Consider the following 20,948-nt stretch of genomic DNA (forward strand, 5'->3'; position numbering starts at 1 on the left):
CATTTATTCCATTCACCGACAGGCGACAGCTAACCTGACAAGATAAATCTGGCGACGACGATTTAAAGTCGGAACCTCCACTCGAGCTTCTTACTTCATCCTTTTCTTAACCACAACTTACCTGCCTCTGGAACATTGGAACCAACCCTTCTTTTCCCAACACATTGAACCATTTCTCTATCCAAAAAAAAAAAAAAACCCCATCCTCGCCAACGATGTCGCCTCCCGAGAAATCACAACCGAGCGCCCGCTGGGCTGCTATTCTGCAGGAAGCCCGCCTTGAGCTTGAAATACTGTCAGGCGAGGTCAGCGAGCATCCCAGACCCCTCGTCGTTTGTCAGTAGTGAAGGGAAACTAACGCCGAGAGAAACAGACATTCACCCTCCCCAGTTCCCCCAAGCAGGCCGCGTTGCCCTTTACGACGTCATCCTCGACAGATGCCGACGAGATTCCCTGGTCGGTTGTTGTGAGAAAGAAGGGAAAGAAGGGCAAGAAAAAGGGCAAGAACAATGTCAGCATCAGGGATTCACCCGCCAAGGTCAGTGGGCATCCTATCGCCAAGTGGATATCGTAATCCGCGGCCTCCACAGCCGACTAACCTCGACACGGCAAATAGTCTGCTTCCTTTTCAATCTGCGGCTCCTTCGAGAAACCCGTGAGCTGGAATACCAGGGAGGTAATGAAGGCAAGGACAGAGTGGAAGCACAAGAAGCAGCGGGTGTACACCTACACCCCCTTGCCCAAGGACTTCCAGGTCTACCAGGACACCAAGGCCTTATCCAAGGGCACAAAGCGTCGCATCATCGGCGGCCACCGATTCCACCCACAGCATGGACTGGAGTCGATCGACGAGAACGGCGAGCTCTTGCTACTGAAGCTCAGGTTGCCCAGGGTCGACCCGATCCCACACCAGCGACTGGGTCCCGTGGCGGTTGTCCCTGCGCCCATTCAGGCCAAGACACTCTCGTGGTCACAGGTGGCTACCAGGCCAGTCGTGTCAGTCGTGCCAGTGGTGCCAGTCGTGCCAGCCGTGCCCAAATCGCCGGTTAAGTCATCCTTCACAAGAGTATCGGTTACGCCACCCGTGACCAAGCCGGCCGTGCCCGAGGTCCCGGCGGCCAAGGCACCCGTCACGCTCAAGAAGGAGAAGAAGGCCCAGCCTCAAGCCCAGCGTCCGGCAACCCAGGTATCTCCGAAGGCAGTGTCACCCGCAACACCCAAGCTGCCAAAGTCGTCCGTCGACTCGACCCCCAGTCGGCAGGGCTCCAAATCAGTCGATATCGAGAAATCAGCCCCAACTCCGACCAAGACACTCTCGTGGTCGCAAGTAGCAGCCAAACCGGCCGTGCCCAAAGTGCCGATCAAGCGCTGAAGGACCGATTACCTTTAAATTGCCAGTCAAGTCTCGAATCAAACCGACCCTGCGTCGCTAGAGCCTGTGGTCCCGATTGGTGTTCATCGACAGTAAGGACGATGAAGCCGACGAGACAACCATCGCCGACTTCCCACAAGTCAAGTCAGTTTGGTCATAGCCAGGTGGCTACCAAGCCAGCCGTGCGTGCCCAAAGTGCCGCCGGTCAATCCTCCGACCAAGCGCGAGCTCAAGAGGTCACATACCTAACCTGGGCTTTCAAAGCGTCCGTGTCCTCAGGGGTAGTTTCACCAGCGACACCCAAGGTCAGGCCAATCTCTTTTGAGCCATAGTCCAACAATGCGATCCCCTCGGTGAAACCCGCCCGCTTGAAAGTTTGAAGGGTTTCCGAGCCAGATGGCGTCGGTGCATAAACTTTGGGAGATGGAAGACGCGGATGCCTCGGCATTTGACCCTTCGGAGGGTTTCGGAGTACGGGGTACCGTTACCGAAAATGCTCAGCGATAGGAGGGAAGTTGCTTGATGGATTAGGTATTCCATGTTGGGGTTGCAGAAAGGATAAGGTGTACCGAGGGGGAGGAAGAAGCAACGAAAAAGGTTATTTGGGCCGGTTGGTGACTTGGTGTAGGTAGGGTAAGGTAGCAAGGATTGGTGGTATTTTCGGATCTGCTGCTGCTGCGTGGCTTTTTCGGCATACAATGTCGTAGTAGTAGCACAGGGTATGGTAGTATGTAGTTATAGCGCTGGGTTGCGGTACTGGACGGGAGAAGAAAAAAAAGAGGGAAAAAAAACGAACGAGAATGAATTGAAGCGAGTTCGATCGAGTCCGGTTCAACTACCCATTATGGCTTGCGGACAGGATTTCGTCATCATGTGTCATCATTGTCATTCAACGGGACGTCTTTATTATTTCCCCTATGTTTCTTTCGAGTCCTGGGTGCCGTTGTAAAATGCTAGTGTACAATGTACGGTAAGTGGTAAGGTAGTAGTGGATGGAGATTACTACCTACCTAGGCACGATAGTATCGCACTGTGCTGCATTGTTCATCGTTCCTAGTATCATACAGTACAGTACAGTACAGTACTACGTACCTCGGCCTTCCAAAGTCCAAACACCCTTCGATCCCACGTAGCAGTAGACACCATGTCAAATCGACATCGACACCCAAGCCAAAGTGGATGTCGTCGTCGTCGTCCGCATTGTTGTTGCGCCCCGTAGTAACCAAGGGTGGGTACGGGCTTTTCCCCAATGTGTATCCTCGCCCCCATGGATTAAGTATTCTATTCCATTTGCGGAAATCATGTTCTTTCAAGAGGCCCATCTCTCTAGCGTACTGTGGCCGAAATTGCATGGTGGGTCTGGAATCGCACTGTGTTTTCCCCCTGACTTCACTTGCCTTATCGGTCTCGCTTCCCACAAAAAAAGTTGGTTCTCTCACCAGGTCCAGGACCCGACTCCAAACACTGGTAACACCACCAGACTGACTCGAGTTAGATATTCTGCAAGTCCTCGTTATAGTCTGACACGGGTTTCAGAAAAGTCAATGCGTTGTGGGAGTCCAAGCATCGCCGTGTTGTTACCTACTTACCTAGGTAGCTGAAGAAGAATGCCTTGTGAGGATCTGCTTTCTTCATGTAAGCGAGCCGTTGGACTTTGACAGACACTCTTCATTTCTGACGAATCGTAAGATGTCTCTTTGATGAGTAATGATCCTAATGCAGGAATCGTATCACTCAAGAAATCACCTCATCGTCCTCTTTCGGTTAAACCTTCTATCGTTGTCGACGCGGTGATTTGCCCAAATAACGTCCAAAAAGATCGATCGACGACTCCAACCGTCCACCTCCCCACACCGGCATGGAACTTTCCACAACCCATGGAAGCAGCCAACGAACCCCCCACAGGTCAAGAACTGGAGGATGTGTTGCTATGCCGACGTTCCCCGTACTATTGATCAGGCAAATTGGCCGGATCGACAGGGGTCATTTCCGCTTCCAGTCTCCTCTATTTTTGGCTCCCGGCTTCCCGCTCGCTTATCCCGACCGTGATCTCGGTAACTCGGTAGACGTCCCCTCAGCCTCCCAAAATATCTCGCCTGTCGTTATATTACACCTGGCCCGTCCCCATTTCATGATCTCGCCCTACAAATGTGTACATGCCCCCTATGCCTGCCCGTTATCTCCGGTCCGGCAGCCCTACATATTCCCGCTGATCACCTCATGTCTCGAGCTGCCGGTGCAATGCCAACCCGACTTGCTACTGCTACTGCTACTGCTACTGCTACTGCTGCCGCTGCAACTATCACCACACGGGCGCCCAACAACAGGAGGAATGCTATCACCAAGCACCACGACAGGGACAACGAGAACATGATAGCGACAGAAACGACCGTCACAGAGGCAGTCATACCGGCGACCATACTACTTTGTTTGCCACCATGAAGATAACTGTCGAACACATACCCAACAACGGAACACCAACAACACAATAACACATTCCTCTACAACTATACCACAACAACAACAACAACAACAATCCCGGCAACCCACGGTCATCCGGCCTTCGCGATGGGTCGTGGCGGAGGTTTGGTCTTTACGGGCATGCCGCGGAGGAGAGAGGTCCTCGGAACCGGAATCATTCGATGGGAAAAGGTTATCAACCCGGATGGGTCGGTGACTTGGCAAGAGGCCCAACCTACTACGGCATCGGTCACTTCCAAGAAGGAAGAAAAGGGCACAAAGGCTGAGAAGCAAAAGCTCGAAAGACCAAGCTGGATTGAAACCAAGAAGGAGGCCACCACTACCACCAACACGAAGCGGCCTGCCAAGGAAGTGGAGGACCTCGCAGCACAGAAGGGGCCCGAGGTCGAAGAGGTGCGACCCAGACGTGCTTTCAGCTTCCACCAGACAGAGAAGAAGAAGGCCGAGCGGGCGGAGAAGGCCACCCACGTCGAGGAAATCCGTTTCAGCGCGCCGATCCGGAAGGACGACGAAAAGAAGGGGGGCTTTGTCGCTGGACTTGCCACCAAGTTCGGCAGCACGAAGAAAGCAGAGGACATGCCCAACCCAAAGAAGGACATACCCCTACAAGTTGAGATTCAACCTTTGACCTCTACCTCTACCTCTACGCACCGCACTTTCCTCCACTTACCCACCGAGGAGAAGCTCAACACACCTCCACCCCCTGTCAGCCCACCAACAACAGAAGAGAAGAAAAACATCAACCCCGTTGCCGACGACTACTTCTCTCACTCCCACTGGTCAATCCGTGACGACAGCAAGCAAGAATCCGACGCCGAACTCGCCCAACGTCTCGCCAACACCGAAAAGATCTTTCGCCAACAAGAACAAAAGATCCAAGCCGCTCTCGACAGGATCCGCGATCTGGAACGCCAACTTGCCTCGGGCTTCACAGCAACTGCAACCGGCGGCGAACAGGATGATGATGAAGAAGTCCAAACAGAAACCGGCACCAAAACATGGGACAACGAGTCCATCGCAGCCGGCGGGCGCGAATCCGGGCCACACTTTAGACAGCTGCATGGCAACTCTTCAAAAGGTCCGCTCCCCTGTTTCTCTGGTGATGAACCGCACTTCCGTTATCGGGTTTTGACCGTCAACAGCCACAAGCCCCAAGTGAACAAATTTCCAGAACAGCGACACCACCTTCATCACGAGGACATTGTCATCGACAACAGCGACGACAACAGCAGGACACCCAGTCCCATAGCAGTCACTTTCAATATCCCCTCACCAAAGCCAGCTGCCAGTCTCAACCCTCCTTACAAAAGACAACAACTTCCCACCACCAAGACCGCCAACTTTCTGGATCCCATAACCAAAAGCCCTCAATCCTTTGTCCTCCAAAGTCTCAAACATGAACCCACCCCATCTTCAGTTAAAACAACAACAACAACTGCAACACGTGGGCCAAAAAAACATAAACCCCTTCCACTCCTCCCCACCGACGCCCGCGCCATCATCCCTGTTGTACGACCCAGTCTGCGATCCCCTCTCTCCTCACCAGGGACACCTTCTCTATCCCCTCTTTCACCACCTTTGTTATCCACATCCCCCACATTCCCCCCAACACCGACATCACCATCACCAACAACAACAACAACCCCCACCAACCCCTCCTTCTGCATCCCCCACTCTCCTCATCCTCCCAACAGCGCCAACAGACCCCCAAGCAGACCAACCTACCACCGCTCCGTGTCAAACTTTAAAAACAAACTCAAACTTCGTCCGCTTACGCCCATCCCTGAAGAGCCGTGTCCGTTGAAGCGCAGGCCGCGGGTGAGGATGCGGAGGAGCATGTCGAGGAGCATGTCGTTGTCTATGGCGGGGGATTGTGATGCGCTTACGGGTAGTGGTAATGGCAGGCCGGGATCGGGGTCGGGGTTGGGACGGACTCAGTGCGGTGGAGGGGAGGGGGATAAACGGAAAGGGGAGGAGGAGGAGGAGCTAGGGAATCAAGGTTCGAGGGCGTGGAGGTTGTTGGAGCGGGTTAGGACTAATTGAGGGGATGATACGAGGGAATACTACCTGAAGGAGGGATAAGTCGAGGGAAGCGGATTATTTGGATACCTACTACCTATGATTAGGTAAGAGTGTGGGAAGGGACTCGGAAAGGAAGGGGAGGATTATGTGGGTTCCATGTTTGTCAGAGGGCGGTTATTCCGGGATTACATACTACGGGCTGCCGAGAATGGGAGGGACACTCGAGTTTTGTAACCATTATTGTAACATCTGTAAAAAAAAAAGGGACTGTAGAATAGGAACAAAGAGATTATCAAAAGTTGGGAAAGTTATATTTCGATGAGCATGTGCAAGGCCAGAAAGTTGTATCTAGTCTCAATCACACGGAGTCGCATTCTGCGTGGTTCATGGCGAAGATCAGGCTCTCAATGCCCGTCGAATGCGTATTGGTCACCAAAGCAGGGTGTAAATGCCAACACGCTTGAATTGTAGTGCAAACGTCACCAAGCTCCTTCTTCCCTCGTGCCTTGCAGATGCCAGTCATCGCGTACATGATGCTTTCCATCTCTCGAATTCGACACTGAACCTCCATCCCCCGCCCTTTCCGTTTCAGTATCTGGCACTTCTTTTTATCTGCTCCTTCCACCCAAGCTTTGTGATGATTCCATGTCCCTGTCGCACTCACTGTGGTCGCTAGGTATTCACAAGCCCCGTCGAGTCGCTGTCATACTCCCACTCACGCCTCCATTCCCCTCACGACATGCGCCAACGCTCAGAACACTGACTGACAGCTAAGCAGGACACCAGGTATGGAGGAGTTCTCGTATGCCTGATTACTCTGTGAACGAGCTGCAAACAGTATCACATCTCGCAGGTTGCCAGCCGTAGTACACAGTTTCTCGGCCGAAGTAGGTACCTACTGGAGCGTCTGGAGCCGGTGAGTACCGTTCAATAGTGATCCAGACTCGTCATGTGCGTGCAAAGTGATGGCTTTCCTTCGATGTAGCACCACGTGCGGCGGGACCGGAGGTGGTGAGTCGTCGGCATCTGGCTTGGGACAGTTTTCGTCTGGGATTGGCGGCAACGGGCGGTGCAGCGGGTGTCGGCCGGTGAGGATCGGCTTATAGGACATTGGTAGAGGAGGTATCGCATCTTGGAGCCGGTGGAGGAACTGCTCTCCAGCTGCTTCTCGGACCTTTCGGTTTGTGGGTTTATTGACTTCCTGGAGGACAAGAGGTGCGCAGGCTGTTTGTCCGCGAGCATCAAGACTATTGACAGCTGGGTTTGCTGTCGGGAAGGAGTTCGGGTTTGGAAAGGGACGAAGTCCACGTCGGCGTAACCTTCCTCTGTCACCTCTACGCACAGGGTTGGCGACAGTCATGAGCTTCCAATTCTCTCGGATGATGTGATGTGTTGTCGGCATGTCTCTCGGTCCATGCAAGGCCACTCTTTCTTCGTCGTCTTTGTGCATAGGCTTGGTGACATCGATGAGGTTCGGGCTCTCTTTCATGGTTGAATGCGCTCCCGGTAGGGCCCTCGGGCCATGCAATGCCTCCCTTCGTTCGCTTGTTTTGCACTCATAATCTGCGATGATTGTTCTCTTATCTCTGATGATCTTTGGCTCCTGGCGTTTTGGGGCGGACTTCTTAGGAGGCGGAGTGATATGCTCGGTCGACTGACGCAAGGGCCTGGCTCGACCCTTGAGTTCAGTGCCAACGCTGTTTGACTTTGTTGCATTGTTCTGCTTCTTTGTATTAGCTTGGAAGTTATCGTTTTGGGTTGTAGATGTGCTAACATGAAGGGACACCTCGCCTCTGGAGCCGACAGCTAGGCCAGGGTGTGTGGCCTTGTTGCCATGTTGCTGCTCTGCATCCGGTACTTTGCTAGTTTTAGCCATGCTCGCCTCCCAATCCCTCGTCCTGCATTGTGTGCAGATTCCATTCTTTGAACTCTGAAGATGAATCGGGGTCTTCTTGCAAAGCTCATGTCTGTTGTTGATGGGTGAATTGCAATGAGCCCGTCGGTACTCTGTGTGCCCGCACATCCTGAATGCTGTTCGGGTAAATGTACACATGTTGGCTAGAAGGCGTAAATGGAGGCGCAAAGTTTGGCAATGGCTTGCTGGTGTTTGTTTTCACGGTCCTGACAAGTTTGGTTGCAATGGGAAAGCAGGTTATGGCTGATATGATGTGTTGGTAGATGATGCTGTGGTTGCCGTGTTGTGAAGTTGATGCAGGGTGGATGAATCGTACGGATGCCATTCTATTCATGCTGAAGTCCTGGGCCTGTCGCTATCGAATGTCGCTGAACAAAGTCAGTCTTCTGGTATATAATGTCAGTTGACGTTGGCGGCCATCCAGGTTCCGAACAATGATATTGTTCATCGCGGAGAACGACAACACCGTAAAGATGGCAACCATATGTTTACCATCATGGAATAGTCCACGGTCACCACCAGGCAACAGTCGACCTGAAGCACCTTAGATATATCGCATCAGGCATCGAGATAGACTTGACCCTCCTCTTAACTTCCATCATCATCACATATCATCATTCGAGCCGGACTCGTCCACGCACGCCAGCAGTGATATTCCCCAACCACAAATCTTGCAATCATATTTCTGATAGCACCCATCTTAAGCCATCTCTTTCGTGTCAGCAAAACTTCGTGAGTGTCCACCGTTCTCCCATTGCAGATGTGCTTCTACAGGACGAAGTTGTACAAGGCCTGTGGGCACACAGAATTCCGCCGGTTTATGTGCAATTCGGCGCCCACCAACAAAGATAGCACCCAGTCGGATGTTCATCGCGATGGCAAGGTGTACATCAAGAGCCGCTTCGCTTGTGGCGAGCAGCCGCAACACTTTAACGATCTCGAGCGAGGCGTCTGCGGTCGCTGCCGTAAATTAAGGGGCCAGGGTAAAGGGGCGCAGCGGAAGAGCGAGGTTCTTGAAATAGAACAATACCACCAACAGCCAGGGCTTCAAATCTCTGTACCGGTAAGTGGAAGGGACGATAACTTTGCCAATACTCTCGATTTGTTGATGGTGTTTGTGGAGAAGTCGGATGCCAACAAGTCCAAGGATGACCCCGAGCAGCTAATGATCCAATCCTTCTTGCCGAGGGGTGGAAGAAACGATAACTATGCCAACATCGAAGAGTTGCTGATGGTAGATTTTCTGAATCGCTGTATCGAAGAGACCAAGCATGGCGCGAAGACTGATAAGGTCGATATGGTTACCGCAGACGTTACGAAGGATTGGATCCTGTTCAAGTCGGAGATCAAGGAGGCGATAGAGGAATGTCGCCAAATACGTGAGGAGTACCAGACCGCGCAGTGTCAGGTTAGTCGCATGTTGGAGGCCCTCAACAATGAAGGAGAACATCATCTGGCAGGAATCAGCGACAATGTCGAACTTCCACCCACCAGCATCGAACCCAAGAAGCCAGAACAACCACGACATGCAAAGCAAGCAGCAACTCACCTGCTCCCTTCCCGCTCCAGCACACACCCACTCTCGCACTCGGCGACCAAGGTCCGTCGGGATCTCCTTGCGGCAAAGGGTCGAGTCCGGTCCATGATTCAGGCCATCAACGGCAACAGCGAACACACAGCAAGACCACAGCCTCCCGTTTTCCGTGAAAAGGAGTCAACAAGCCAGTCCATCCCGCCCCTGCCATGTCCCGAACCTCCAACTCTGACCAAGTCGGCAAAGCTGAAGGTCCTCACCCAACACAGCTTTCACAGACTACCGCCCATTCCGGAGGAGCCCGATTCCCAAGCCTTGATCGTCGCGAATTCAGCCGTAAACACGGTCGTCCTCCGCCGGGCCAAGGCGATCGAAGTTCGAAATCTCAACGCCTTCCACTGCCCGGTTAGGCAACCGCGCTTCGGGCTCAAGCGGGCGGTGTTGGCTCCGCCTGTTCCCAGGCATTCGACGCCGCCAGTTGCTGTACCCTGCTCGAAATTCGCGGATCTTGGGCGGCGCAGAGTGTCAAAACTAGGTGAAGTGGTGTTTTGTAACCTAGTTGGCTGGATTGAAAATATGAAAGAAGAAGGATATGGAGCGCAGTTGGAGGGGAAGGCGGACGCCGCGGACCGGAGAAACTTGCAAAACGGGGACATTTGCGGCCGGCATTGGAATTGAAAGATACTGTATTGGGAAAGACCTCCAGCTAGGTACCTACCTGCCCTCCACAATCTGATCGAGCTGACCAAACGAACACTGGCAATCCACAAAATAATCCCCAATCGGTGTCATCTCCCTTTATTAGTCAAAAAGGAAAACATGTCCTCCTGTCAAACCTCATTCCAGCACTCCCCAATCACTCACAATCACTCCCAAGCTCCCGCAAGCCTGCCTCTTGAGTCCGCAGTAGTAATGGAGGCGCTGAATTGGCAGTCGTCTGGTTTGTGATATGGAGTGATGACTCTTCTATGTAAAAGCTCGTTACTCTCACTACCTAAGCTTGCGAAGGGAACAGAAAAGAAAAATTGGAAGCAGGATAAGGTTGAAGGTAGTAATGTGACGGTCATCTAACAGTGATTGCTCTCCCTGATTCTCGTGAACACGTCCTCAATACAAACAGCATCTTGACTTGACTCACCTGTGCTCATGACTCCTCCATGTCCAAATGTATCAACAGCAAGTGACACCATGTACACCAAAGCTTAAAAGGACAGCTACTTTACCTCCACCGATACTAAGTAACAGCTCAACCCTTCGTCCCTCAACACTCCAGCCCTGCATGACCAGCACCATTGGGAACTCGCCCATTACACCACTACTTCCCCTTCCATCTACCCCCGACCTCAAACCAATAGGTAGAAGTTAAAAATGGCACCCTTCCAAGCCTACACCACCTCAACCGACCACGACCAATGCCTCTCTTCCGTCTCCCAACGGCGTAACCCTCATGCCTCTACCAACGGCACAAACGGTACAAACGGTAACCCTCCTCCCTCCTCCTTATCTTCCTCATCCGCCTCCGACTTGTTCACTTCTACTAGCCCCAACGACCCCTTCACCACCTCTTCTACCACCTCCTCTACCACCAACGGCACCAGTAACGGCACCAGCACTCTAGGCGGCATCCTAGTAACCACCACCACAACCACCACCACGCGCAACGCCAATTCCCCTCTGACACCCATCCCGCGCGGTCCGGTAATCACTGGGCCCAGTCCCAGTCCCCTAAGTCTGGGATCACCTGCCTTGCAGCCGATGTCGCCGACCAGAAGTAGAAGTAGGGGGAGCAGTAGAGGAAGCGATTATGTTGGAGGTAGTGGTAGCGGTAGAAGTAGTGCTAGAGGTAGCGATGATGCTAGAGGTAGTAGTAGAAGTAGAGGTACCTCTAGAGGTAGGGTAATAACGAATGCGAACATGAGAGGTGCCAGAGGGACTCCCAGAGGTGGGTACGAATCACATAATGGTTTACCCCCAGTCTTTGGTAGTGGTGGGGATAGTGAACACTACTACAATAACTACCCCCTTATAAACCACCTGTACGGCTCGGGCTTAACTCATCACGGCCGTTCATCACGAGGTGTTCCTAGGGGAAGGCCAAGGATAACCGCAAATGAAGGAGAAACAGCAATAAGACCCCCATCCTACTCCATCTTCACTCAACGCGCCATGGCTGCTGCCGCCGCTGCTACTACTGCAGGTCGCGGTACACGTACCAGTAGAGGCGGACCAGGACCAAATAACAACGTAGCGCCCCCCGTCGTTTCGGTAGGTTTGCCTGATAGTTATTGGGCGCATGGTAATAGTGCAATGACTACGGGTGTGGATCCAAGTTCGAGTTCCAGTTCAAGGTTGAGTTTGAGTTTGGGTTCTGGTGGTGATGCTGGGGTTGTGATTGAGGGAGGAGGGGGAGGATCTGGAGGGGGAGCTGGGGCTGGGGCTGGGGCTGGGCAGGCAACGAGAACAGAAACTGGAAGGGGGCCAGAACGGGGAGGGTCAAATCTTGACCATTCAAGAGGCCAGAAATACAATAGAACTTGATGAACTTGTTTGTACCTCTGCTGCGGTAATGAACATGCCCTCTGCTCGCCATTGCCAACATTAGGTACCTAGCTTCAGTGTTCATTTTGCGCGTCCAAATCCCCAATTGATGCCAAGATTGCGCTTTCCAGTTGTTGGAGTCGGAGTGGTGAGAACCTTGATGGCCATGTCGTGGGAGGGGTCGGAAGATTGTTGTCTACAAAGGGAAACCCCCCTCACACTGTGCTCTTCAATCCGCAGCCCCCCTCGAGCCCCCTTGACTGATAGTCATTCTTCGAGTTGATTAATAAACATCACAAAAGGCTCACTGTCTTTTCCTTGTTGCGACGTTGAAGCAACCAAAGTATTCTTTCCCATCACGAGTGGGGCAGTCCAACATCGATGATGTCACCAATGTTTACACGTCACTTTTCTCTTTCTTGCCGAATCCAACGGTCCGTCATTGCAGCTCGACAGGAACGAATCCTCCTGTGAATTCGTTGTCCACACACATCTCGATGAGGCGAGCCCCACGTAAACGTCATACGCCTTTTCCCCTAAAAATGGCCCATAAAGCCTTCCTCCTCCTCTCCGTCTCTGGAAACCACCCATCCTAGACCTCCCGATCCTCCATCAACAAGCACCACACCACACCACACAGCAAGACCCAGCTCACAGTCACCACACCAAATCACACCCAAATAACCCCCCCGTCCTCTCTCCTCCACCATGAAGATCGCCATCACCGGAGCCCGCGGCACCGTGGGCCAGGAAGTCGTCCGCCTCTGCGCCAACCAAGGCCACGCAACCGTACAAATCAACCGCACCCCCCAAGACCCCGACCCCTCCACCCCCAAGACCGAAATGCGCACCGCCGACGCCGCCAGCGACTACGACGCCGTGCTCAAGGCCTTTGCGGGGTGTGACGCCGTCATCCACCTGGCCGCCATCCCCGACCCCGTCGACAAGGACGACCACAAAGTGCACTCCAACAACGTCTGTGCCGCCTTCAACGGGATGCGCGCCGCCGCCGAGCTGGGCATCCAAAAGTTCTGCTATGCTTCTTCCGTCAACGCCATCGGACTCGTCTACTCGAACCAGCCGCTGGAATTCGACTATTTCCCCATTGACGAGGAAATCACCCAGAAGCCGACGGACGCGTACGCGCTCGCCAAGGAGGAGGCCGAGATGCAGGCTAGGACGATGGCGAGGTGGTTCCCCGGCATGAAGATTGCGTGCTTGAGGATTCACCAGGTGGCGCCCAAGAAGGAGGTGGAGGAGGATTATGCGGGGAACAACGAGAAGGCCGTTAAGCAGCTTTGGGGCTGGGTGCATCCGCAGGCGACGGCGAGGGCGTGCTTGGCCGCTGTGCAGAACGCGGATAAGTTTGAGGGAGCCGAGATTTTCAACGTGGTTAGTCCCGAGAGGTGTGTGGTGGGCGAGGATGCCAAGTTGAGCAATGAGGAGCTGGTCAACAAGTATTGGCCGGGCACAAAGATCAAGGGGGATATGTCGGGGAACAAGGCGTTCTGGAGTGTGGAAAAGATTGAGCGGGTGTTGGGGTGGAAGCACGAGGAGAAGGAGTGACTGCAGTCGGGAAGTAAGCTGTGATAATACGGTTATGAATAATGAATTTAACATTACTATCAACTCGGCGATGGCTCCGAGCTTCGTCATTCATGATGGTTGGGTTGTATTTCCGCTGAGTGATCGTGAACCGCCGGCGGCATTCGACTTTCAAGGTTAACATTTTGGCTGTTGCTGGAGGTAGGCAAGGCCATCAATCCAGTTCATTGCAAACTAGTCCTGCTCATTCATCTTCCCCCCCCAGCGGTTGGCAGCTGACTTGGTCTCTGTGAAAACTCGTAGAGTTCCGTCCTGTTGTTTATAAACACTTGATAATCTAATCAAGCTACTCGAGTAACCCGAGCATCGCTACATATTCGCATGGCATCATCAATTTACAGTCGCTGCCAGTCCGCTTCGGGATCAGAGTTGCAGGTAAAAACAAAAATAGCTCTACTTTGTTGTAAGTCTCGGAAAGCAGCTTTGGCGCCAATTCGGAAGGAACCCTTGGAGGCCCAGCTTCCGTGTCTGCCTTTCTTGAAGCCACCTAGGTACAACACTGTGAAGATGTTTGTGTGCAGCAGATACATGAATAGGGGCTGACGGCTGTGGACAGTAATTTAAATCAAGAGAGAAGATATATTATCCCGACTATTGGCATTATGGTACTATATATCCCTTCTTTCCCCTTTCGTTTGAGATGGAAACTTCTTTTCCCGTCGGGGTACCGAGTATAGGTAAGTACTTATAATCTGCGTGACCTTTAATGTGGCCGCCTATCTCGGCTTACATAGGTAAGTTAAGGTCATTGTATGGAAAGCTGACTAGTAGTGTTTTCATATAATCCAGTGCATGCAGTACAAAGAAAGACACGAGTAAGGTATCGTACGTACAACAGTACACTCCAGTCGTAGTATTGTTCTACTTCAAGTACGTACTTACTTACTCCCCTGATTAATTCACCAGCCCGGTTATCTTAACAAAGAAAAGAAAGTTAGCAGGCAAATAGCATCTGTAAAAAACATACGAAAAGGCGAGGAAAAAAAAAAGAGAACCACCTCCCTCGGTAAGGATCGAACTTACAGCCTCCAGATTAACAGTCTGACGCGCTAGCCAATTGCGCCACGAGGGATGGTCTAACTTGATTTTGACGCTTCCAATAGTAAGCTTATCAAGTCTTCTGCTACCAAGCCCCTACCTACCTCTTGCAGCATCTACTACGAGGAGAACCTACCATTTACGCGTATTTTGATTCCCTTGTTGACTTTTGCCAAATATGATACAATGCGGCGATGAAAGTGAACGAACCACCTCAAAAACGAGACGCGACGCCATCCAACGACGTCACATCCAAGCCAGTCGCAACATAGGTACCATCCGCGGCAGCAGACTAAAGATAGCAGAGATAACAATGGAATGATCGAACGGAAAAAGCCGGTGGTTGATTGATCGATGGATTGATATCGCTTTGTTTGTTTGATTGTTCCCTGTCTGCGCCAACGCCAACGCCGCCGCCGCCCCCCATTGCGAATTTCCTTTGTCGCGGCAACCAAACTTCGTTTCGTGTGTGTCTGTCTGTCTGTCTGTCTGTCTGTGTGTTGTGATGATAAACCAAACCATTTCGGTTTTCTTTTTTTTCCCGTCCTCGTCCTCCATGTTCTCTCCTACGCGTTGTCCTCCCATCAAATGATATCCTCCACCACTTGGCTGATGATGATCTCGATAGTAGATCCCACGCTTCAAACAACAGACGTCGTCGCCGCCGCTGCTTAAGCCTGGCTGCTGTGTCTGGGGCGCTTGCGAGCGCTGCCAGTACCAGGGTGCATCTTTTCGTTGCGCTCGCGCTTGAGCTTCTCGTCGAGGACGCGGGCTATTTTCTTTGTCAGCTGTCATTCCTCCCAAACTGGTAGCGTCCACCACCACCACCGGACAAAACGTACTAAGCACATCGTAACCGAACTGGGGAAACTCCAAGCACAAGTTCCTGAACTCGTCCTCGGCCTCGGCGCGGAGGGTATGCGACCGCGTCGCCCAAAAGTTGGCCACGGGCGCGCGAATGGTGGTGTCGTCCTTGGACGTGAACTCGTACACGTAGCGCGCGTACGCAATCTCGCCCTTGGCTGTCGAGTTGACGCAGTGGATCTTGGACGAGGCCAGGTTCTTGAGGTTGGTGAGGCCGAACTTCTCGGCAATCGTGTAGACGCGCGCGTGCTTGAGCAGCTGCTCGCCCGTCAGGTCGACCTCGGGGATCGACGGGTCCTTCTCGAGCGCGCGCTGGCCGGGAACCTTTTTGGGGAAGTAGTCGCCCGTATACAAAAACTCGAGGAAGCAGCCCATGGCGTCGATGTCGTCGTTAGGGAGCTCGATCTGGCGGGGCTAGTTTGTATCAATTCATTCCACTTGGTTAGCTTGACTGTCTGTCCGACTCAGGGTGTGGGAAAACATACGCTGCCATCATCGGTAAAGTCGGCGCAGGCCTCGGCGAACCAGGGGCTCTGGACGAGGAGGGACTGATGAGCCGTGAGGACGGTCTCCTGGTCTCCGGTGCCGACGATCAAGGTGACGATGGGGCTCGAAAGGTACTGCAAAAAGGTGACGCGAGGAGGCGGGGGCGAATCGGCCGACTCCTCAGCAAAGGGGAGCTCGTCCTTGTTGGCGGGCGCGTCCTCCGCGCTGGCGCCCTCGGCAACAGCACCACTCTCGGTCATCTCGACATCGCCAGAGGGAGCGGCGGGAGAGTCCTCGATGATGTCTTCGTTGAAGCTCTCAGACATGGTAGGCTAACGATACGGGAGGTGCCGTTAATGATATAAATCTAAGAGAGAGAGGGTGGTGAGAAAGACGTCAGTTTGGGGACTGCCGGTTGACCTTGCGCGCGCGCGTCGAGGGTGTGTGTGTGTGTGTGTGTGGGAGTGTGGATTTTGGGACCAGGCGCGCGATGCAACTCCCACAAGCTATCACAATGGTAAACAATACGTACTATGCTGCGTATCAGAACTGACGATGAATTGGGAATAAGAGAAAAGACGACAAGCCAATAGATAACGACGCACTCCAGCTCCGTTGTGGGGAGAAGAGAGATGTTGGACCGGACGGGCAGATGGCAGAGACACGAGAGGCAGCTGGTAAAAATGGGTGGTTGGACGGGGAAGTGGAAGCTTTGACAGTTGAGTCCGTCGCGCTCCCGGTTCGTGTCGCCTGTGGAGTACTACTTAAGGTACCTTGTAGCTGCAGGTCCACGGCGGGCTTTCCAAGCTTGTAATTGGTTACACAGGCGTTACGTACAACCGTACCATTTCAATTTCCTACACAATTGGTGAAGCTGAGGGTAGCAGAGAAGAGATACAGAGAATATCCATCGCATGCGGAAACTCGAGCTAAGCTTGGGATGAGACAGTCTCAGTTCTTTCCATCCGCAAACATCGATGCTCCCGCTGTTTTCGAAAGTTTCAAACGACAAGAACGTGAGAACAGCAAGAAATGTAGACATACTGTACTAATACGGAAGTGGTCTGTGCGTTGACCGGAAAGACACTCTGGAGATGCTCTGGAGATGAGTGAGTGCTCGCTGGAAACATCGGCGTCAACAAGTCCACGGTCAATATTCCACAATTGTGTTGACATGTTTCGTGGAGAGTACCTATGGCATGCTTGAACACAGCTCGATTGACGCCTACGCTAAATATGCTGTTACCCATATATATCTAATTCATCGCACCACGATTACCACCAAGCACTGGCTTTCATCTTTTCATCCCGCCGACTGCACCCACTTTGTCCATCGCAATCAAATAACCCATTACTCGTCTCTCATATCGCCATACCATCAAAAGTCCAACTCACAATCCGCAAGCTTGGCACTAACCCTCCTCGCCCTTCCACTCCGCCTCAATCCCAACGCAGCCGCCTCCGCCACCTCGTCCTTCTTAGTCATAATCACAGGCGTCGGCACCGTACTTCTAACCTGGACCTTGACCTTTTTGCGAACAGCAAACCGTTCCTGGACGTATTGTCCTTGACTCTGCTCCTTCTTTGCTGACTGCTCATTCTTTTCCCCAGCAGGAGTCCCCTTCATAGAAGGGGCCGAAGAGCCCTGCTTGCCTTTGCTTCCCATCCTTTCTCTCCAATACACCCTCCCTCTAGCCCTCGCCTCCTCCTCCGCAGTTAGGAACCGATTGATCATTCTATGATCCAGGATGCGCTCCTCCTTGTCGTTGGGCCCGTATTTCTCCGTCTTGGGCCACATGTAGCCGTACAGCTTGGAGTGTCGCTCGCACCGGGGGCAGGTGGACTTGGTCAGGTAGGCGTTCTTTTGGACAAAGGCCGAGGCGCAGTGGGTGCACATGATCCAGGCCGTTTCGGGCTCAGAGAGCAGGAGGGGCGTGAGGGTATAATCGCGGGGGACGCGACCGCGGGGCGCTGTTGGTACGGGCATGTGGTGTTGTGGCAAGGCGGCGGCTTGCGCCTTGGGTTTCGATGCGGTGCATGATTTTGTTGTAGTTTGAACCTGTGTGATTTTCTCGTCTTGGCCAACGATAGGCTTGACGGGGCTCTCGGTCTTGACAACCGGGGCCTCCTTTTGTACGGCCGCTGTAACCGTCGGTAAAGTGCTGGTCGTAGCTGTCTGATCTGTCTTTTGAACTTGCAGAGTCTGAGGCTTTGGCCTATGCGTGGTCACCTCTGCTACCGAGAAAACCAAAGGCGGAGCGGGACTCGAGGGGCCTGAAATGAGGTTGGCTATGCTCATCCTATCTCGCGCAGCCAAACGCTCAAATGCAGGACGGACCATCGGCGGCTCTTCCTCAGTTGGTTGACTAGGTGGCGGAGTGAAAGCTTCCGGGACCTGCTGAACGGCCACCTCGTTGACGCCCTCTTCCTGCTTCAACAGACCTGTCGCCTGCTTAATAGGAGTGGGTTCTGGTGAGAGAATGATGGGTCCCGGGCTTTCACTGCCCTGGGACGTGGCGTCCGTAACGTTATCGTTGGTCGTGCTGAATGAGAGAGGACTTTTGCTCGTCTCATTGTCCGAACTTCCTCTAGAGGGCGCTGTCGAAAGAGCAATCGGGACAACCGGATACTGCGTGGTTTTTTGCTTCTTGGTGGGCGTAAAAGGGGGCGTACCCATTTCCAACGCTCGCTTGCGGCTCTGACCATCTGCTCCTTGTCCTGAATCCGTGGTCGATGTCCTCTCATCCAGCATCATCTGGCTCTGTGACTTGCGCAAAACGCGCGGGCGCATATCGGGCGTCACTGAAGGAGTGCGCGAAGCCTGAAGAGCGGTACTCCCATATCGCCTCTTCCTCCGGAATGAATAAGGCGTTGATGACTCGGTCGGCTGCTCGTCCTCGATACTCTTCTGGACCGCCGCTTCTCCGTCCACCGGCCTCCAGCCGTTCCTCAGGTTGCTCTCACATGTCGCACACAAGCAGTCGCAGTTGTTCTCGCCAAAGTAGCTCTCGCTGTACGTCACCGTAATCTCCTCGCCCACCTCAATGTTCCTGCACGCAATGATCTCAATGCCTGCCTGCCCTCTGGTAATGAGCCTGGCATTGGCATTGCAGTCATGGTTGGCAAACCGCGCCGGGCCCATGAACAAGCTGGTGGACTTGCTCCTGCTGCTCACAATCAGACTAAAGTCCTTTTTGCGCAACGACATTTCCAATTCCTCCTCGGGCGTGATCACCACCTGAATGCCAGCCAGATACTTGATGGTCTCGTTGCGCTGAATGAAGCGGCGGGCCGTGATGCTGGCCTCGTACGTGACAATGGTGTAGCGGTTGGTCGCGTTGACCTCAAAGGGGCAGTCGGGGAGGTAGATGGACATGTATCGGCGGAGGTGCGCTTTGAAGTCATTTTGTTCTCGGGGGGTCTTGAGCGTGTTGCAGAACCTCTTGAGTCCGTCGGTGGCAAGCAGTTTCTCTTCAGCGGTCGCAATGTCGGGATCGACGATTAGGTGGTTCTGGATGATTTTCGTAATCTCCTCCTCCTTGATGCCTCTAGATGGGTGGTAGGATGTGCGGTTCTTGGGGATGGTGGTCCAGTAGTACGCCTGCATTCGGGGAGCCAGGTTAGTGATCAGTTCGCACGCGCACGGCAGCCAGCAACCACCAAAAATCCGATCACCAACACCGACACCGCAAAATACTCACATGGTCAACGAGCGCGTCCGTCAAGATATCATCGTAAGCCGCCAGCTGAGCCAGCGTCAACTGGTTCTTCTTCTTCCCACCCGTACCCTGGGGTTTCGTCATGGTGCAAGGTCGGCCACCGACTGCTGCGACAAGGACAGTGATTGTGTCCGCGGATGAAAGTGCTCGGTTTGTTGGTTTGTTAAAATGATGTGGTGTTGGTTGAGTGAGGAGGGGAAAAGGCAAGTTCCCGGTCCACCTCTGCAAACAGAAAGAGCGGATGCGATATACGCCAAAGTGGTCAGATCAATGGGTGTCGAATCGAAGAAGGAGCGAACAAAGGCACACTCTCGTTCTGTCAGCAATTGAGAGCTGAGGCTGACCTCAAAGGGAGTGAATGCGGCCTCAGGTCTCACGATGTGTGTCTGCAACGAAGCCAATTGCAGCCAATGCGACTCGACAGTGGCTGACAATGACAGGCGCAGTCAAGTGATGGTGGTGGTGGTGGTGGTGACAGCCAAGGTCACAAAGTATTGAAATTCAAGCTGAAGCTGCAGCTTTGATCGAAAGGGACAGACTTGTTGTTGGTGGTGGTCGTTGACGGGAGGACAAGGACGTGGTCGCGAATGAGGTTGCAAAGAAGGGCGGGTGGCCGAAACCTTGAGAAAGCTGAAGAGCTGGGAATGACTGGGGATGGAGGTCAAGCTTGGGTGAGGGTCCTTTTGCGGTCGTCTTGTTGGTGGTTGGTCGGACTCGGGAGGAAATGGAGTTGGAGTGGTCCGGCGAGGCGGGTTGCCGTCATATGTATTCTTGTACTTCTTGTCTATGGATTCGGCCGAGCGAGCTGTGCGAGAACTGAACGAAGTGTGAAAATGCGAGCAAACTGCAAGGTGGTGCGGGCTTCTTCTTGCTTTTGGCTGCAGGGATGAGGCAATAGCCTTGTTTGAGGGCCTTGCTATTCTACCCAGAGCTGTAACAGGAAGAACAGCAACAAACCGTTTGGTGGTGAAGCTGGGGTGAGGATAAGCTGAAGCTCAAGATAAAACTGCTCAAGTCGATGGAGAAATATGAAACATGGTCACAAAACACAGGGAAAAAGGGGACGAGAAGAAACAAAACAAAAGGGGCCCGTTATTGCAAATCTTCGCCTCTTTACTCCTCTTTTCACGATCCCACCTGTTGCCGTGGTAGCGGTGGTCTAGCCAAATTCCAAAAGACACAATTGGAGAAACAGCCGACGGGGGAGCGGGGACTTGGGGGAGACACCATCCCGGCTGGAGCTTGGTTGCGCCGAGGTTGTCATTGGTGGTTGGGTCAGGGCTGATGGAATGTTTCTAACCAGATGGGGATGTTGCTGGCAATGGACTTGACTCACTACGATCATCTTGAGTACGCTTTCAAGAGATGGATATA

The 20,948-nt window shown here is 53.1% G+C and overlaps 8 protein-coding genes and 1 non-coding gene across 9 annotated transcripts; 5 read left to right on the forward strand and 4 right to left on the reverse strand.

The window, feature by feature from the left end:
* Positions 1–215: 215 nt before the first annotated feature.
* On the forward strand, positions 216–1,372 carry B0T23DRAFT_453144 (uncharacterized protein; the record flags this gene model as incomplete). Its single annotated transcript, XM_062841164.1, has 3 exons — positions 216–305; positions 374–538; positions 617–1,372. 3 exons carry the CDS (start codon positions 216–218, stop codon positions 1,370–1,372), a joined length of 1,011 nt encoding a protein of 336 aa, XP_062694774.1.
* A 2,220-nt stretch (positions 1,373–3,592) lies between these two features.
* Positions 3,593–5,705, forward strand: B0T23DRAFT_412141 (uncharacterized protein; the record flags this gene model as incomplete). The annotated part of the gene is made up of 3 exons (XM_062839470.1): positions 3,593–3,775; positions 4,061–5,362; positions 5,548–5,705. The coding sequence occupies 3 exons, from the start codon at positions 3,593–3,595 to the stop codon at positions 5,599–5,601; spliced, it is 1,539 nt and encodes a 512-aa protein (XP_062694775.1). The 3' UTR covers positions 5,602–5,705.
* Positions 5,706–6,334: 629 nt separating this feature from the next.
* Positions 6,335–7,978, reverse strand: B0T23DRAFT_412142 (uncharacterized protein). Its single transcript, XM_062839471.1, has 2 exons — positions 6,914–7,978; positions 6,335–6,818 (listed from the first exon to the last, which is right to left on the reverse strand). The coding sequence occupies exons 1-2, from the start codon at positions 7,926–7,928 to the stop codon at positions 6,688–6,690; spliced, it is 1,146 nt and encodes a 381-aa protein (XP_062694776.1). The 5' UTR covers positions 7,929–7,978; the 3' UTR covers positions 6,335–6,687.
* A 572-nt stretch (positions 7,979–8,550) lies between these two features.
* B0T23DRAFT_441121 (uncharacterized protein) lies at positions 8,551–10,002 on the forward strand (the record flags this gene model as incomplete). Its single annotated transcript, XM_062840752.1, has 2 exons — positions 8,551–9,859; positions 9,908–10,002. The coding sequence occupies 2 exons, from the start codon at positions 8,551–8,553 to the stop codon at positions 10,000–10,002; spliced, it is 1,404 nt and encodes a 467-aa protein (XP_062694777.1).
* Positions 10,003–10,300: 298 nt separating this feature from the next.
* On the forward strand, positions 10,301–11,702 carry B0T23DRAFT_441124 (uncharacterized protein; the record flags this gene model as incomplete). The annotated part of the gene is made up of 2 exons (XM_062840753.1): positions 10,301–11,589; positions 11,628–11,702. Exons 1-2 carry the CDS (start codon positions 10,693–10,695, stop codon positions 11,700–11,702), a joined length of 972 nt encoding a protein of 323 aa, XP_062694778.1. The 5' UTR covers positions 10,301–10,692.
* Positions 11,703–12,130: 428 nt separating this feature from the next.
* On the forward strand, positions 12,131–13,687 carry B0T23DRAFT_378576 (uncharacterized protein). The gene has a single exon (XM_062837107.1). It carries the CDS (start codon positions 12,571–12,573, stop codon positions 13,426–13,428), a length of 858 nt encoding a protein of 285 aa, XP_062694779.1. The 5' UTR covers positions 12,131–12,570; the 3' UTR covers positions 13,429–13,687.
* Positions 13,688–14,465: 778 nt separating this feature from the next.
* On the reverse strand, positions 14,466–14,539 carry B0T23DRAFT_t143. The gene has a single exon. It is a non-coding gene; the product is annotated as a tRNA-Asn (tRNA).
* A 400-nt stretch (positions 14,540–14,939) lies between these two features.
* B0T23DRAFT_130448 (uncharacterized protein) lies at positions 14,940–16,289 on the reverse strand. Its single transcript, XM_062832184.1, has 3 exons — positions 15,855–16,289; positions 15,348–15,783; positions 14,940–15,277 (listed from the first exon to the last, which is right to left on the reverse strand). Exons 1-3 carry the CDS (start codon positions 16,179–16,181, stop codon positions 15,177–15,179), a joined length of 864 nt encoding a protein of 287 aa, XP_062694780.1. The 5' UTR covers positions 16,182–16,289; the 3' UTR covers positions 14,940–15,176.
* A 749-nt stretch (positions 16,290–17,038) lies between these two features.
* On the reverse strand, positions 17,039–20,048 carry B0T23DRAFT_453150 (histone-lysine N-methyltransferase set-9). Its single transcript, XM_062841165.1, has 2 exons — positions 19,557–20,048; positions 17,039–19,456 (listed from the first exon to the last, which is right to left on the reverse strand). The coding sequence occupies exons 1-2, from the start codon at positions 19,656–19,658 to the stop codon at positions 17,234–17,236; spliced, it is 2,325 nt and encodes a 774-aa protein (XP_062694781.1). The 5' UTR covers positions 19,659–20,048; the 3' UTR covers positions 17,039–17,233.
* Positions 20,049–20,948: the final 900 nt, after the last annotated feature.

The sequence above is a fragment of the Neurospora hispaniola genome, assembly GCF_033458365.1.
Source record: "Neurospora hispaniola strain FGSC 10403 chromosome Unknown B0T23scaffold_3, whole genome shotgun sequence".
Classification (NCBI taxonomy): Eukaryota; Fungi; Ascomycota; class Sordariomycetes; order Sordariales; family Sordariaceae; genus Neurospora; species Neurospora hispaniola.

Bases quoted from the DNA above. Each gene is read 5' to 3' on its own strand.
- B0T23DRAFT_130448 (XM_062832184.1), bottom strand. From the start codon at position 16,181: ATGTCTGAGAGCTTCAACGAAGACATCATCGAGGACTCTCCCGCCGCT. The intron at 15,784-15,854 runs GTATGTTTTCCC...GATACAAACTAG, and splicing joins ACTTTACCGATGATGGCAGC to CCCCGCCAGATCGAGCTCCC. The intron at 15,278-15,347 runs GTACGTTTTGTC...CAAAGAAAATAG, and splicing joins GTTCGGTTACGATGTGCTTA to CCCGCGTCCTCGACGAGAAG.
- B0T23DRAFT_453150 (XM_062841165.1), bottom strand. From the start codon at position 19,658: ATGACGAAACCCCAGGGTACGGGTGGGAAGAAGAAGAACCAGTTGACG. The intron at 19,457-19,556 runs GTGAGTATTTTG...CCCCGAATGCAG, and splicing joins CGGACGCGCTCGTTGACCAT to GCGTACTACTGGACCACCAT.
- B0T23DRAFT_412142 (XM_062839471.1), bottom strand. From the start codon at position 7,928: ATGTGTACATTTACCCGAACAGCATTCAGGATGTGCGGGCACACAGAG. The intron at 6,819-6,913 runs GTCCCAAGCCAG...GCACATGACGAG, and splicing joins GCCAATCCCAGACGAAAACT to TCTGGATCACTATTGAACGG.
- B0T23DRAFT_378576 (XM_062837107.1), top strand. From the start codon at position 12,571: ATGAAGATCGCCATCACCGGAGCCCGCGGCACCGTGGGCCAGGAAGTC.